Below are 18167 nucleotides of genomic sequence, written 5' to 3' on the forward strand. Positions count from 1 at the left end.
AATTTGATAAGAGGAGTCTAACTTAAAGTTTGACTTGAGTCAAGTTGATATGCTAAATCAGGTCAATCCAACCCTTGTATTAATTTTATCATAATTCATATATTTTTAGATTTATAAAATATATAAATTCATATTTAGCTCATTACAATGGTATTATTCGAAATATATTTTTTAAAATATATTATACATATAGTAAGATATATGATTATTATTTTACAGTGAATTAAATTTATATTTATCAGATTAAAATTAAAAATAAAGGTATTAATGAAAAATCAGGTTCCTAAATGATTGAGTGGCAAACAATAGACCTATTAAATTGAGATTATAGGGACATGAGATGCCTTAGTCAACACTACCGCTTGATTTATTGATTTAAGTAATTTATAATAATAATTTAAAAAAATTGATAATTTTTTAATAAAATAAATAATACTTAAACTAACAATATTTCAAGTTATTCCTTGTTCGTAGTAGCTAAAATTCAACTATATTTAGTGTCCAAAGATTAGAGATCCATGACAAGGTATGATGTCATAATTATGTATTAATTGCGTGATACAAAAGGGTGAAACATCGTTTATTCGTTCTCATATCGCTTCTATGTCCAATGCTTTAAGTATATTATATTATATGGGACATTGACATGTTCTCAAGTTCACATAAACGCACCACAGTGACAGTGGTGTTGTCGGGGCTAAGATAGGTCTCGTGGAAGTAGACGCGGAAGCGGATTCTCTTCTGGATGCCGAGTTCAAACTCGGAGGTGACGGGGAAGGCCATTGCAGCAGAGAAGAGGAGAAGGTGTTGGAAAGGAGAGGAGCCGTGTGGAGACGAAGCCATGACTAGGGTGGTAGATGAACAAAGAACGTGAAAGTGAGAAGTGAGATGATCACAACGATGAAGGAGGGAAAGTGTCTTTATAGAGCATTGACTTATGTCTATGTCATCATCATACATATCATATTTATCATAGGTAAGCATGTATGTACACATCATCATATTAATATTTAAGAGATTACAATTAAATAAGATTTTGAATCATTATTCTTTGATACATAAGTCTTTTAGATGTAAGAATATCTCAGGCAACTTTTTCGATAAGTTAACTTTCATCATATTGAAAATATTCAGCCAATAGTAATCTATGACGAAAGATTGAAGGAGTCCGATTACATACAATAAAAAGAATAATCAAGCCAAGTTTGCCGGATCTAAGTTGTCAAGTGACACCACGTTTAACCTTCCTCTTGAAAGCCGGTCGCTTTCCAAAATCGCCGGCCGGCCCACTTCGCTCTCCGCGTTCAACACGCAACCTTAAAGAAGATGAAGCCAACGTCATGAATGATGTCGACTGCAGTCTTCTCCTCCACATCTTCTCATCTTAGGACAATACCTTCCACACCATGGTATCGTAGGTTGATCGGGCGTTGGTTTCCTCCGCACACTATCTTTTCTCGACGCTGTAGTTGATGGTGAGGCTTCCATTATATTTGTTCCATGTGATACATCTGTTTGTTCCACCTTTGTCGTGTAACCTAATTCTGAAAGAACAACAACTTTTTGATCACTGCATGACTGTGATTCTTGCAGTCATGTAATAATTTACTGTGCTCTGCCGACCGAGTTCGAGCTCGGAGGTGACCGGGAAGGCCGTGGCAGCAGCCAGGAGGAGGAAGTACAGATGAGAGGAGCTGTGTGGGGATGAAGCCATGGCTAGGATGACACAAGGATCGAAGTGAGGTGGGTGCAACGCTGGATCAGGAACATGTACAGAAAAACCTTTAAGAACCAAACTTATGGAACTCAAATTAAGCACGTTCATTTGAGAAGCCAAATAAGAATATATTTATCTTCCGAAATGGTTTTCGTCGAAATCAATTTTTATCGTAGGAAGGTTTTTTGAACCGACATAATTTTATCGTTGTACTAATTTACCTCCTCTCTTAGTATCGACCCTTTTCCTAACAAACCTATATAGTCTTGGTTCAGACTCTAGTTTGTCTTTATTGTTTGAACCATAGTAATTCTCTACCGGAACGGGGTGGGGCAGGGCGGAGCGGATAGCGCTTCCCATTTCGTTTTATTCCCCAACCCACCAAATTCCACAACGCGGGGGTGGGAATTCCCATCGCGATGGAAATTATGTGGTTCTCCCTGTTATTCTAATTAAGTCATTTTTTTTATTTTTAAAAATAAAAATTATTAATAAAATTAATTAATAATATCAAATATATAATAAAATTTTCATGTCATAACAATATTCAAATACAAATATATCGAAATAAAAAAATGTTAAATAAAATCACAATCAAATAAATCCAAATAATTCTAAAAATTAATAATTTTCTATATTAATCCTAGTTTTTCTAAGTTATATTTGTGTAACATTAATCCTGCATAAATAAATATATATATATATAAAGTGCCTATTAATAAAAACTTAAAAAGAACTATTGATAAAAAGAGACAAATGCCAATTAGGATTTTGAACTTTTAGTCATTTTTATTTACTTTTTCTATTTTTTTAAATAAAACTTTTAAATATATTAATAAATTAAATATATTATTCGTTTAGTAGTTAATGCAAAAAGTTAGAGTTATAGGTATTAGATTCAATTCTCGAATATGTATTTTATATTTATATTATTATTAACTAATATATATTATATATAATATAATAATATAGGAGTGCTCTATCTATCCCTACTCTATTACCATGCTCATAATAAAAAATACCTCATATCTTCATTTATTTCAGTAATAAAATCTGTCATCAATAATAAGTGGTCCCCATAGATATTATAATTTTGAGAGGTACCTTAATATTTAAAATAATAAAGAAATTAGACGATTATATTATTGATAGAAAGATCAATAAAATATATATATTTATTTAGGTTAATAATAACTAACCTTCTATATTTGAGATACGCTTCAAATGAGTCAGAATGATATGCGTACTTATCCCTAATATTTCACTACATTTTTTAGTCTTACCGACATACAATAAAAATTCCTTGAGTATATCGCCTTTAAGGGATTACTATTTACTCTTAATAAATTTGACATTTTACTAAGTTCTTGAAATTATTTATTAACTCAAGCATTAGGTGATCTTTATCATGCATGTCCTTGACAGTATTTTATAAGATCTCAGCTCAACTATTTGGTGTTCTTGATACCAAATCCATTTGTGATAGACTCGATGAAGAATCATGGTTAGATTCAAATAATTCTTCATGTTAGATAATCAAATTTTATGTTAACAATTATAAAATGTGAAAGATTTTTCAATCAATTGTCACTAGAAAAATTGAATGACCAAATGTTGATGGGAGGAATACATACATGTCATTTTGTCAAAGCACGTGATTTATTTGGAATTTGATGTAACTTATTTGTTTTATGGTGATTACAGTTTGTGACAAATGTAAAGATTCCAAAAAATAAATTCTGATGATGAGATTCGGATGTGCATGTGTTAGATCTCTTATGAAACTTAATTAGAATTATCTTATTTAAATAGTGACTTTAACATTTAGTAAATAAATTTGTGTCCATATCGTAAAATATATAAATAATATCTCTATTCCTTCTCTGCAGTTGCTAAAATTCAACTGTATTTAGTGTCGAAAGATTAGAGATCCATGACAAAGTATGATGTCGCAATTACATATCAATTGTATCATACAAAAAAGTGAAACATTGCATTCTTATATTTGCTTTCATGTCAAATGCTTTAATTACATTAAATTATATGCGACATTGACAAGTAATTATTTTAAGAAAAATATAAAGTACAAAGTGATAAATAATTATATGCGACATTGACACATAAAGATACAGTGTTTATTTATTTTAAGAATAAGATAAAGTACAAAGTGACAAGTAATTATATACGACATTGGCACATAAACATACAACACACACACAGAGATATACATATATATATATATATATATATATATATATATATATATATATATATATATATATATATATATATATATTTATTTATTTATATTTATATATTATAGAAACGCCATAGGCGGAGATTCTTCGTGTCATGTATAAAGCTTCGGTGACAGCGACGTCTCGTAATCATGCGATGGCACTGAGATGGAGTTCGCTGTAGTAGGCGACGTAGACGTCGTAGGAGACGACGAGCTTCGCGACAGAGGACGTCACCGTCTCGGTCACCATCTTCCCCCATGCGTACTGGAACACCCCCGTCCCTCCCACGATGGCCCGCTCCGAGTTCCCGGACTCGTCCAGTCTCCCGATCACCGTGAGAGTGCTGTTGACGAACTTCCCCGCCGTGAACACCAGTACCAGCGGTACCAGCATCACCTCCTCCTGCATTGATACGTGGAAGCCCGCGCCCTGCACCCTTCCGAGGAAGGTGGAGCTTTCGTCGGGGCCGACCCTCAGCACGGTGTCGTATATCTCGATGTTCCCGAAGGTGTAGGGGAGGCTCATGTTCACCACGGTGACGGTGGTGTTGTCGGGACCGATAAAGGTCTCGTGGAAGTAGACGCGGAAGTGGATTCTCTTCTGGATGCCGAGTTCGAACTCGGAGGTGACCGGGAAGGCCGTGGCAGCTGCCAGGAGGAGGAAGAAGACGAGGAGGAAGTAGAGATGAGAGGAGCTGTGTGGGGATGAAGCCATGGCTAGGATGACACAAGGATCGAAGTGAGGTGGGTACAACGCTGGATCAGGAACATGTACTTATAGAAGAATGTCTGTGCCATGCGTCGTTTACAAATATCAAACTTCCTGATAGCAGATAAGATTTCATGCAAGCAGATAAGATTTCCTCAGACAATATCTTATCTTCTATAGCTTTCAACCAAATCTCAATATCATGTGTACATAAAATAAGATGATAGCATATAGTAACAGGATGTACACACCATGACACTCAGGAGATGGAAGATGGAAGTAATATAGATGATAGTTGCAAGCATTGGCTGATGAGGATAGTGTTAGTGTCAACATCTTTACGTCGTGGCCTCGAGGTCAATACGGTTAAGTTCGGATTCGAAGATTGGAGATCTTCTTGAACGACCCTTGAAACTGCTGATGGTCCGATCGCGACGGGGTAACTGTTTTCTTCGGGAGGGGACCCCTCGCTTGGGCAATCGGTGGGAGGCATTCCGTCTTCGTCGGGAGAGCTCGGCCTGACCCCTCCGACGATCAAGTCAATCGATAGTCTCAGGGGGTTTTTCTTATTTGATCTCCCTCCCCTATCGTTCCGAATGCAAGGGTTTTTATAGAGAAGGTCACCGTTTCCTGATATGCTCGCTTGTAGGGAGTAGAGTCGTACCTTGGATAACATCTGACATCGGTATTGACGTTGCGTGAAGGACCGAGCTCCTGTAGGATGACGACGTACCTCGGTCGACGTTTTGATCTACTTCAGCTAGGCGTTGTCAAGTCATACTAAGGCAGACGACCCCAAGGAGTAGGTGACGTTTTCCATCGTTATTATTACCCTCGTCAGATAGTGTTGCGTCTTCTGTGAGTGTCAACTGGCCACCTGTAGCTCATGAATTTGCCTTTTACTTAACCAACCACATTGACAACGGTTATCTCTCTTTATGTGTTTCAACACAGATGTACGCCTCTTGAGTTGTTGACATGTGGAAATTAGGTGTTGGTTCCCATGCGTGATCGCTGCCTCACCACTCCACTTAAGCCGCGACGTAACTAATGACAGACGGTGCGATGCAAAACCTTCGCTCGCCAATCAAGTCATTCGTGACTTAAGTGAGGCCATTAACCATCTTTTGCTTTACAGTAATCATTCAAATACGCGTCAGTAATCAAATGCAAATCTCTATTACAGCAAAGAAAAGCTCACATGATGTGTTCTCATATCAGCATACCAAATGCAATGTTTTATCCGTTTGAATAAAAATACCACATTCTCTTTCTCTATCTATATGTATATATACATTCAATTTTATGTGAATTTTAATATACATATTCTCTCCTGTTAAAACATATCCTAAACTTATGTATATTTTAATATACATACCAAATGCAATGTTTTAGGTGGGCACAACGCTCGAAAAGGACATGTATTTATAGAAGGGGCTTTGCCAAGCGTCGTCAACAAATGTCAACTTCCAACCATGGCAATTATCATGTCTGCGAAGGAAGAAGATGGATGTTTGGCTTTCCCGGTGAATGCATCCTTAAACTCAGAGATGGAAGATGGTTCCCGAGTGTGATCGGTGCGTCTCGTGCACTTATTATAGAGGATCGTCATATGTCTTGTTCGCTTTCAATGTAAATAATTGACCCAATCCGTGCGCAATCTAAACCACATAGTGGGCCCATCACACAATGCATTTCTTTGTCAAGATGTGTTTGCTTCACCTATTTCAACTGTTTATGCGGTCCACATTAAAACTTCTGTCGGTTCAGCAAAATTGGCTAATTATCGTTTCTTAATGTTGAAAATGTATAACAAGTCTGTGTAAGACTCGATTAAAAATTTTAAACATATTTAGTCCCAAATTGATTAGAGTCAATACCTAATCAAATACGAAAACATCCGTGCACTCCTACTTAACAATTTATTAACATTAAAAGAGCTCAAGATTAATTTTTTTTGATTGAGTTAAATAATTTGTGAAAAATAAAAGTATTATTTTGGATAAAATAAATAGTAAAAAAGAGGATCAAATTGATTATGGAAACGTTGCATTTTCACGAATCTTAAAGCAGCAGATTTCTTCAGTAAGTAATATATAATTTTGGATAAAAATAAATACTAAAAAAGATGAAGTGGGAAATGACGATGTGAAGAATCCGCAGAGGTGGCTCTCCTCTCGGTCCTCTTCGGTAGCAACGAGCACGATATGGTGATCAAGGTCCGATCTCTTACTATTCCTTCTCGTCCAATTTTCCCAGTCTTAGTTAGAGTTTTAATTTGATGGAGTGGTTGAAAGCCGTCTTGTAGTTTTGATGTCAAATTCTTGGTTCGATCAAAATCTTTGATGGTCCTACAACCTAGTTGCTCTATGATCAACAAAAACGAAACCTAATATTATAGTATTTGATAGGGATAACCCTACAACCTAGTTGCTCTATGATCAACAAAAACGAAACCTAATATTATAGTATTTGATAGGGATAACCCTACAACCTAGTTGCTCTATGATCAACAAAAGCAACACCTAAGCAGGAGTCACCTGCTCCCTGCAACCGCTGGCATATAAACTCATCTAGTTTGAGTTGCATCACGGGATAAATCCGAGGACTCTATATATTAAAAAAATCCACCCTTTATATTATTATTATCATATGATATTGGGATAGAATCTAATAAATGACACGATTACTCTACACACATGCATATATATAGTTTTATAGACGTGGACATCAACTAAATGAGCAACCTAAAAATTAAAATATATTTAAATCTATTAAGTTTTTTTTTCCAACATATAACTTAATTTAAGAGGGTAATGCATTGAAGTATTATTCAACATCATTCATTAAATCACTCGAGGTTTTAAGAGTCAAATTTAGATAAGGATCGGGACAAAATGAAACTCAATCATGAAAATTAAAACTTCTAAATAGGAAGAAACACAATATCATTTTGTTTAGATAAGTACACAATATTCCCGTTAATCTATATATTTTAGCCTACTAATTTAAAGGCACTGTAACATTACAATGTAATCAACCTAAAAATAGGCCCCTTCCTCACCACCAATTGCATGTAGCCATCATCCAAAACATCTTCCTATATGGTTATGTAAGGAGACTTTTATAGAAGTTTTGATGTGCCCACGTATTATCAACATGAGCCGTGCCACAGAAAGCCTTACTCATGCAACATTATTAAATCATTCATATGCAAAGGAATTCATGAATCACAATAAATTGCTAGTTACCTCCTTGATAACAACTAACAATGCAGACGAGACCTAAAAAGACCTAAATTATATGACCCATAAGTTTAATCGATGATAACTTGTTTCTTAAGTCCTTGATAACAACTAACAATGCAGACGAGACCTAAAAAGACCTAAATTATATGACCCATAAGTTTAATCGATGATAACTTGTTTCTTAAGGACCATTGTATGAGTCACTTATTTCCTAATAAGTGATTGATTTTTAGAAAGTAAATAATATACAATCCTTTTTCATGTGTGAATAATAACGAATGAATATTATATTTCTATCTTTATATGTAAAAATAAAATTAAATTAAATTTAAAATAATAATTAAATATTTACTTATTTTTCAGAGAGATTTCATCTTCTCTTGCATAAAGGAGCTCCCCCTCTCTCATTCCACACTGAGCATAATAAAAGTCATTCCACACCGAGCACAGTAAAAGTATTGAAGAAAGGATTTTCCAAGAAGATAATTTTGAGATGAGGCATAATAATATTTATTCATATTCTTTTCTAATAAAAAATTATTCTATTATTTTATAATCAAATTTTATTCATATTTTAAAATCTTTAATATTAAAATATTTTCTATTCTATTCTAATCAGTTTTGATTCATATTTTGAAATCCTTCGTATTAAAATTGTCATGATCGTATGATGCATAATAATATTTTAATTTTAAAATTTTATAATTAATAAATAATGATAATTAATTTATAATGTTAGAATGATTATTTGACTTAATGGTCTTTTAAGCTCAAGTGACTTTTAAGATTGATTTAATTATTAAAACTTTTTATTTTTTTAGATTAATATAATAATTTTAATTTATTTAGTTATATATATATATATTTGTATTTCAAGAATTAGTTATGAATTTGGACGACTTAATTAGTTTTAAATTTAAGATTATGAATTTAAAATTTTAATTTATAAATATAAATTATTTTTTTAATAATTTAAAATATTAAAATCTAATTTGATAAAAGAAGTCTAACTTGAAGTCTGACTTGAGGTTGGTTGATCGATCAAATCGAGTCAATCCAACTCTTATATCATATTTATCATAATTTATATATTTTAGATTTATAAAATATATAAATTCATATTTAGCTCATACTTAACTCATGACAATCATATTATTCTAAACATACTTTCTAAAATATATTATACATATAATAAGATATACAACTATTATTATATAGTAAATTAAATTTATACTTACCATATTAAATTTAAAAATAAAGATATTAATAAAAAATTACGTTCCTTAATGATTGAGTGTGCCAAAGAGCGATAGATCTATGAATAACGAGCAAAAGGTTATGAGATGCTTTAATTAAGAACCCTACATCTTCAATTATTAATTTATAGTAATTTATAATAATAATTTATTAAAAAATTTATAAAATAAGCTATGCTCAACCTATCAATATCTCATGTTATTCCTTGTCAATAGTAGCTAAAATTCAATTATATTTAGTTTCCAAAGATTAGAGATCCATGACAAAGTATGATGTCAGTAATTATGTATTAATTGCGTGATACAAAAAGGTGAAACATCGTTTGTCCGTTCTCATATTTGCTTCCATATCCAATGCTTTAATTACATTATATTATATGCGACATCGACACGTTTTCATGTTCACATAAACACACAACACTAACAATATGATCCATCGACCATTTTGTACCCACTTGTTTCAGTTTTCTTTGTGTGTTTCCGGAAAAAAAAAGACTTTATCTAGTACGAAGTTTGATAATTTTTTAGAATTATAGTAGATTATAACGAAAAAAATTGACAGATAATCTATCCTTAATGTCAGGATATGAGTTTTTTACCACATAATAATGAAATATATATATAAAAATAACTTTATTTTATTATATTGAGTTTGGCTATACAATATTATTTTAGTTGATCATATTAACAATTTTACAGTGTGGTCCGATGCACTACGAATTCTAAATAGGAGAAGAATTGATTTCTACAGTCATATATACCTAAAAAAATAAAACATGTCACCGTACTGTGCTGCCAAATATCGACGTTTGTAAAAGCATTTCTTTTTCACATAAGAAGCTTTAATTTATTTTAAGAGAAAGATGAAGAACAAAGTGACACGTAGATTAGCATTTATTTCAGCCTTTTGTTTTGTCCTTATTCCAACCGCTGGCTTCATGGAGTGACGCCATAGCCGGAGTTCTTTTTGTCTTGCATTAAGCGTCGGTGTAGTAGATGACGTAGACGTCGAAGGCGGCGACGGGGCCCTCGACCGAGGACGTCACCAGCTCGCTCGCCAGCTTCCCCCATGCGTACTGGAACTCCCCCGTCCCACCCACGATGGCCCGCTCCGCCTTCCCGGACGCGTCCAGTCTCCCGATCGCCGTGAGCGTGCTGTCGGCGAACTCCCCCGCCGTGAACACCAGCACCAGCGGTATCAGAGACGCCTCCTCCTGCTGCGACATGTGGAAGCCCGCGCCCTGCGCCCTTCCGACGACCGTCGAGCTAGCGTCGGAGCCGACCCTCAGCACGGCGTCGAAGATGTCGATGTCCCCGAAGGTATAGGGGAGGCTCATGTTCACCACGGTGACGGTGGTGTTGTCGGGGCCGAGAAAGGTCTCGTGGAAGTAGACGCGGAAGTGGATTCTCTTCTGGATGCCGAGTTCGAACTCGGAGGTGACGGGGAAGGCCGTGGCAGCAGCGAAGAGGAGGAAGAAGACGAGGAGGTGGTGGTTAGGAGAGGAGCTGTGTGGGGACGAAGCCATGACTAGGGTGGTGGATGGACAAGGAACGTGTTATACTTGCAAAGATTGACAAGTGAGAGGAGCACTTTATGTGAATCCACTTTGTGAGACCTATAATTCTCTTTTGAGGAGATTCATCGTATATGATGATCTGCTATAGCCAAGATATATATTCTTGATATTATTATGATCCTTTAATTATTCTAGAGAAGATCTATTGTAAACCTATTATCATTACTATTGATAGTGGAAGTTTGAGGTGGACTACGGTCCCATGATTTTTCTCACATTGGGTTTTCCACGTTAAAAGATTTGGTCTCACTATGTGATTGATTATTTGCTCTATTGTTTATGCTGGTTGATATTTTAATTTGGATTACAAGTTGGTATTTTGATGAGGAACCCATTTTGATACATAAAGAGGGAAAAGAATATTCCGTTTTAATAGGTTTTTTTTCAACAAGTGGTATCAGAGCAACAGGTTGTTTGGTACTAGTTTTTCTTGTATGATTGAAATGGAGCAGTCAGATGGTATGATTAAATTGAACTCATCAAATTATTCCACTTGGAGGCGTTTAATGAAAGATTTACTATATTGCAAAGATTTGTATAAGCCTATCAAGGTTAAAGATAAACCTTCTACTATGGACGATAAAGAATGAGAAGTTTAACATAGAAAAGCTATTGTCTATATTAGAAAATGGATGAATATAAACTTGCATGAGCATATTTCAGATGAAACCAGAGCTGATGTTGTTTGGCAAAGGTTAGAAAATCTCTTTGCGAAAAAGACAGTAGAAAATAGAATTTCTCTCCTCAGAAGGCTTGTAAATTTGAAGTATAAAGATGATGATAACATTGTTGAGTACATAAGCTTATTTTAGAGTCTTGCAAATAAGTTGGTTAATATGAAAATGAATATAGATGATGAGATGCAAGGATTATTACTTCTCAGCTCTTTACCAGAAAGTTAGGAAACATATGTGATGACAATTTGTAATTCTACGCCAAAGGGGACTCTAACTATGAATATGGTTAAAGACAGTTTACTAAATGAAGATGCTAGAAGGAAAGGACAAGGTGAATCTTCTTCTAGGGCATTTGTTACTGAAATACAAGAAAGACGTGGAAGAAGTCATAGTAGAAATCTACATTGTTATAGAGGAAGATCCAAGTCTAGAAGAGATATCAAATGTTTTCACTGTAACAGGCTAGGTCACATGAAGAAAGAGTGTAGGTTTTGGAAGCAATACAGTTGCTGCTGAAGGTAATATCATTATTGTTTGTGATGAAGGTTGTGTTAGTCTTATAGTTTAGGACAGTAATTGGGTAATTGACTCTAGTGCTTCATTTCATATTACTTCTCATGGTGATTTCTTTAGATCTTACACTGTTGGTGATTTTGGTAATGTCAGAATGGGAAACAGTGGTATATCTAAGATTGTGGGTATTTGAGATATTTGCTTGGAGACTAGTATTGGAAGCAAATTAATACTCAAAGATGTAAGGCTTGTTCCAGATATTCGTCTTAACTTGATATCTACAGGTAGACTTGATGATGAGCGTTTTGCACACTATTTTAGTGAAAGCAAATGGAAACTCACTAAAGGTTCTCTAATTGTGGTAAAAGGAAAGAAGATTAACTCTTTTTATGTCATGGAAGCTAAGCTACATAAAGGATGGTGGAAGTTTGAGATGAACTACGATCACGTGATTTTTCCTATATTGTAAGTAGCATGGTGGGTGAAAGGAAAGCCATCATCCATGGGGCTGCTTTTGGTTGGTTAATCCTCGCACTAGCTTCTCTCGATGCCGTAGGGTGAGGCTTCCATAACATTTGTTCCGTGTGATACACGTTTTCTTTCCACCTTTGGTGGAAGAACATTTGGTGACTACATAGGCATATTTGCATATCAAATTTGCGATAAAAAGCGATGTGGATGAGACCATCAATGTGATTGATGCCTCAATTTTGGAGAAGGAACGCACGTCGTTTACGATTGCTGCTCTTCGTTACTCGTCGATGTCCTCATCCATCAGTATGAACTGGATGAGAGAATAATATTCAAATTACTCATTTAATATTTTTCTTACTTAATAGGAGTTTCTATAGCTCATGATTCATAACTTTGTTTTTGTCCCTTGTGTAAGAGCTGATTTAAGTTTCTGTATAGTTTTATCAATCGTGTTTTTTATGCTAGTTTTACTTATGACGCTGAATGGCTTATCTTAATGACTAATTGAGCATTCATCTCATTAAACATTTAATTTGATGACACAGGGCACATGCTCACGGTCACTTATGGCTCTCTTGTCATCCTTCACGTGTATGTATGTATGTATATATGTATAAATTATTGAAGGAGAGAATTATAGATGATATGTGTGTTCGACGAGTTCCCATATTTTTGGAATATGTTGTAATAGGTTTTCATTCATAATTTTAATAAACAAGATCGACATTTATTTTTATTTCAGCCTTATCATATAATAATTCATCTCCTGACATGAAGGAGGATAAACATATATGTTCGCCGTGGCTTTAATTATCGTCTCGCGGATCACGCGATGGCGGTGAGACGGACGTCGTCATAATAGACGACATAGATGTCGAAGGCGGCGACGAGTCCCGCTTTGTCGGACGTCACCAGTTTGCTCACCATGTTCCCCCACGCGAACTGGAACACCCGAGTCCCTCCCACGATGGCCCGGTCCGCCTTCCCGGAGGTGTCCATCCTCCCTATCACCGTGAGCGTGCTGTCGCAGAAGTCCCCGGCCGTGAACACCAGCACCAGCGGTATCAGCGACGACTCGTCCCGCTGCGATGCGTGGAAGCTCACGCCCTGCGCCCTCCCGACTTCAGTCGAACGCTTGGAGGGGCCGGTCCTCAGCACGGCGTCGAAGATGTCGACGTCCCCGAAGGTGTTGGGGAGGCTCATGTTCACCACGGTGACGGTGGTGTTGTCGGGGCCGAGAAAGGTCTCGTGGAAGTAGACGCGGAAGTGGATTCTGCTCTGCCGGCCGAGTTCGAACTCGGAGGTCACCGGGAAGGCTGTGGCAGCAGCCAGGAGGAGGAAGAAGACAAGGAGGAAGTAGAGATGAGATGAGCTGTGTGGGGATGAAGCCATGGCTAGGATGACACAAGGATCGAAGTGAGGTGGGTACAACGCTGGATCAGCAACATGTAGTTATAGAAGAATGTCTGTGCCACGCGTCGTTCTGACAGCAGATAAGATTTCATGATAGCAGATAAGATTTCCTCAACAGTAATATCGCTGGACGAAATCTTATATGCTATCGCTTTCAACCAAATCTCATTATCATGGACAATATTACTCTTACAGGCGAAGGTCTCCGCGTAGGGAAGATGATAGCATATAGTAACAGGATGTACACAACATGACACTCGGAGATGGAAGATGGAAGTAATATAGATGATCTTGAGCAATGGAGATGGGTAACTGAGAGATAGATGATAGTTGCAAGCATTGGCCGATGAGGATAGTGTTGCGACTTCTGCAAGTGTCAACTGGCCATCTGTAGCTCATGAATTTGCCTTTTACTTAACCAACCACATTGACAACGGTTATCTTTCTTTATGTGTTTCAACACAGTGATCGCTTCCTCACCACTCCACTTAAGCCGCGACGTAACTAATGACCGACGGTGCGATGCAAAACCTTCGCTCGCCAATCAAGTCATTCGTGACTTAAGTGAGGCCATTAACCATCTTTTGCTTTACAGTAATCATTCAAATACGCGTCAGTAATCAAATGCAAATCTCTTTTCCATCAAAGAAAAGCTCACATGATGTGTTCGCATATCAGCATACCAAATGCAATGTTTTATCCGTTTGAAGAAAAATACCACATTCTCTTTCTCTATCTATAGTGTATATATACATCAATTTTATGTGACTTTTAATATACATATTCTCTCCTGTTAAAACATATCCTAAACTTATGTTTATTTTCACCATTATATCATCACGAGACCAAAAAATAAGGGACGGGATGACATAATGCATGTCAACGTTGCCGTGTGAATCACACCTACATAATCCTTCACCTATCAAAGGTGTGATTGGTTGACTGCAAGAATTATTACATGACCGCAAGAATCACAGTCATGCAGTGATAAAAAAGTTGTTGTTTTTCAGAATTAGGTTACAAGACAAAGGTGGAACAAACACGTGTATCACATGGAACGAATGTGATGGAAGCCTCACCCAACTTCAGCATCGAGAAAAGATAGTGTGCGGAGGAAACCAAACCATCAACTTCAGCATCGAGAAAAGATAGTGTGCGGAGGAAACCAAACCATCAACTTCAGCATCTCGAGAAAAGATAGTGTGCGGAGGAAACCAACGCCTTGGCCTAATATGAGAAGATGTGGAGGAGAAGACTGCAGTAGTAATATCATTATTATACTATGGAAAAAATTTTATACTTAGATTAAAATCAAATAAATTGATGTGAACCTTTCATTATTTGTTCAAAATAATAAACCTTATATGATCTACAAGTGCTTTAGATATGAGATATTAATCTAAAAGAGAACTAGATTATCTTCTCTTCCTGTCTTTTCACATGATCACTTAGATTGATGGATAAGGGAGATTGAGAGAAAAACCTCCTTCTCCTCTCTTTCTATCTTTTCACAAGATCAATTAACCTTGCTTTTAGCTCCTAGGCCATGTCTATTTATAGGCGAGAGTAGAGGGTTTAGGATAACTTTAACATGAACTTCTTTTTTATTGGTCAAGAATCAAAATCCAATCATATTTATAATATTTCTTATCTTTTTAAATAAGGCTACATAATATAATATTCTCCCATTTTACCGATTAATTAGTAAGATAAAAAAGACTTCAAATAAAAAATAAATAAAAAATTATTTAAAAATAATTTGATCTAATTGGATTTTAAATTTTTAGAAAAACTATATACACGCGCACAAATTTTAAAAATAAGCTAATAAGTCCAATAATTATAATAATACCACGTTAAGTCTGACTAACAATATGAGTCATAGCGATTATATGTTATCAGTGTCACACTTCCTTTTATGTACCACAACACTGTTAGCCTTTCCTAATGCAGTCCAAAATGACCCATATATTTTGTCTTGTCAAGACAATTCTATCATCACATTCAACCATAATATGTACATACATAATTATGAACAGGATAACAAAAACAAATAACTTTAAGTATATAAGTAAGAATATCAATTATAGTATCCACTCAAACATATATCATCATATCCTTTATGGGTTGCTCACAAACACAATCATAAGAACATGTTCTTTCAAAATTGCAAGTCCTAAGTGAATGGATCAACAATCAATACAGTGGAACTCAAGTAATTAATTGACATTAGATGTTTCTAGACTCCTCTTCTCTAACCACTAAGTACTTTATACCATAATACATAGTGATGCAATAGTACTTGTCATTCTTAGAGAATAAAACTATTGTAATGTCATAAAATATCTTCAACGATTTAGCAATTGAGTCTGACTTTACCAAGTCTTGAGATGAAATTTCATAGTCCAAAATTTGATTAGTGGCCTCAAAATATGCTATAAAATCAACTTCCCTTATTAATAATAATAAATTACCCTTATAATTGATATAGATATTAACTGTAAGGTGGACTTCCTATTATCGAGATAATTTATACAATCAACATCTAAAAAATACTATCATTTCACGCTGATATAATTTCATACATGTGAGCATATAATCCTTTGTCCCTTCCAGATATCTTATTATTTTCTTTGCAGTCCTTTAGTGTTTTTACTTCTGGGTAACTCCAATATATATCTAATATTTTAATTATAAAACTAATATGACATAAGCTTTAGTATAGACTTTTAATTGTACATATACAAAGAATATCTTCTTTATCTGATACTTTTCAAGTCATTTTAACGTATTTACTATTGACTAAAATTTTACTTTCATGATTTACTAAACAAAATTGTATATTAAATCTTTTCAAGACTCAGTTGATATATTCTGACACTCTTCATAATCATTGAGGTCTATTCTTCAACTACTCAATGTTAATAGAAGATATTTCATTCATATCAACCATCTTAAAACTCTTAGTAACAAATTTCTTAATTTAGTATAATAAATCAAGGTCACTATTGGTAAGATAAAATATTATCCATATACAAGGTCAATATAATAAACTTACTCTCATTGATATAAATACTGATCAATAGTATTTTCATTAAATCTGAAAATAACAATATCAAGAACCTTTATATATAATGTCTTGAAGCCTGTTTAAGGTCATAAATGGATTCCTGAATTTGTATATCAAACTTTATTTTTTTTTTTTTTGTAAATCATTTAAAGTAACCCATATAAAGCTAGATCTTTTTAAAAAATATTTTCATATCATTATGATATAACTTAAACTCATAACGAGTCACTAATGTCATGATGATTCTTAACGAGTTCATTAAAAATCTTGTTATGGTCGATACATTTTTTATAAGTAAAACTATTAACCACAAGTCTTACTATTATATCGTTCGACATTATCCTTTAAGTCACATTTATATAATAAACTCTTTTATAATTATTGACGAATTTGATAAATTTATCAAACACCATTCTGGTTATTAATTTTAACTCTTTTTTTATAGCATCATATTACTTTTCAGAATCATTCAAGACATCTAAAAATAATAAGGGATCTATTTTGATTCCTATATCATAATATAATTCTTGTAGATATGTCATATAATAATCATAAATGATAGGATTTCATTTTCTTTGAGATATTCCCAAGGTTGTTAATTATGGTTATTCTACAAGACCACTAACAGCAATATCAATAAAATATGAAAATTTAGCAATGTTATTTTGTTATTCACTTTTATCAAATTATTTAATGATTTGAATAACAATAATCTCTTGAATAATAAAGGAGTATTAACTTGTATCTCCTCATTATCAAAATTGAATTTCGAGATTTTCACTTCCACTGATTTGCTATTTTATAAGAATCTTACATTATCAGATTTAATTATTCTCATACTGTGATTAGAGCAATAAGATATATACCCCTTTAAACTTTTCTGAATATATTATAAAATATTCATAAATAGTTATTAAATCTAATTTTCTTTTATATGAGTTAGAAGATCCTTATCTGTATAGGACAATCTCAAATATGTAAATATCTTAAGTTCGGTTTCCTATCATTTCATGACTTAAAAAAAGTCATATAATTTACTTATTAGGAACACCATTCAAGATATACATAATTGTCCATAGAGTTTCTTTTTACATTGATTTGGGTACAAAAGAATAACTTATCATGCTTCTAACAAAATCTATAAAAGTACAATTATATCTTTCAGCAATCATATTCTACTATAACACATCTGGTAAATCATAGTAAACACATATATCTTATTTTTTCAAAAATCTAACAAAAGAATTAGAATTATAATTGGGTTCATTATAAAT

The 18167-nt window shown here is 34.3% G+C and overlaps 3 protein-coding genes across 3 annotated transcripts; all 3 read right to left on the reverse strand.

Annotated features, from left to right (window-relative positions):
* Positions 1-4104: 4104 nt before the first annotated feature.
* On the reverse strand, positions 4105-4671 carry LOC135594809 (dirigent protein 1-like). Its single transcript, XM_065085319.1, has one exon. It carries the CDS (start codon positions 4669-4671, stop codon positions 4105-4107), a length of 567 nt encoding a protein of 188 aa, XP_064941391.1.
* A 5475-nt stretch (positions 4672-10146) lies between these two features.
* Positions 10147-10695, reverse strand: LOC103968457 (pterocarpan synthase 1-like). Its single transcript, XM_065085320.1, has one exon. It carries the CDS (start codon positions 10693-10695, stop codon positions 10147-10149), a length of 549 nt encoding a protein of 182 aa, XP_064941392.1.
* Positions 10696-13235: 2540 nt separating this feature from the next.
* Positions 13236-13802, reverse strand: LOC135594810 (pterocarpan synthase 1-like). The gene has a single exon (XM_065085321.1). It carries the CDS (start codon positions 13800-13802, stop codon positions 13236-13238), a length of 567 nt encoding a protein of 188 aa, XP_064941393.1.
* Positions 13803-18167: the final 4365 nt, after the last annotated feature.

This window comes from Musa acuminata, chromosome BXJ1-10 (genome assembly GCF_036884655.1).
Source record: "Musa acuminata AAA Group cultivar baxijiao chromosome BXJ1-10, Cavendish_Baxijiao_AAA, whole genome shotgun sequence".
In the NCBI taxonomy this organism is placed as follows: Eukaryota; Viridiplantae; Streptophyta; class Magnoliopsida; order Zingiberales; family Musaceae; genus Musa; species Musa acuminata.

Excerpts from the sequence above, each read along its gene's own strand:
- LOC135594809 (XM_065085319.1), bottom strand. The coding sequence starts at position 4,671 with ATGGCTTCATCCCCACACAGCTCCTCTCATCTCTACTTCCTCCTCGTC.
- LOC103968457 (XM_065085320.1), bottom strand. The coding sequence starts at position 10,695 with ATGGCTTCGTCCCCACACAGCTCCTCTCCTAACCACCACCTCCTCGTC.
- LOC135594810 (XM_065085321.1), bottom strand. The coding sequence starts at position 13,802 with ATGGCTTCATCCCCACACAGCTCATCTCATCTCTACTTCCTCCTTGTC.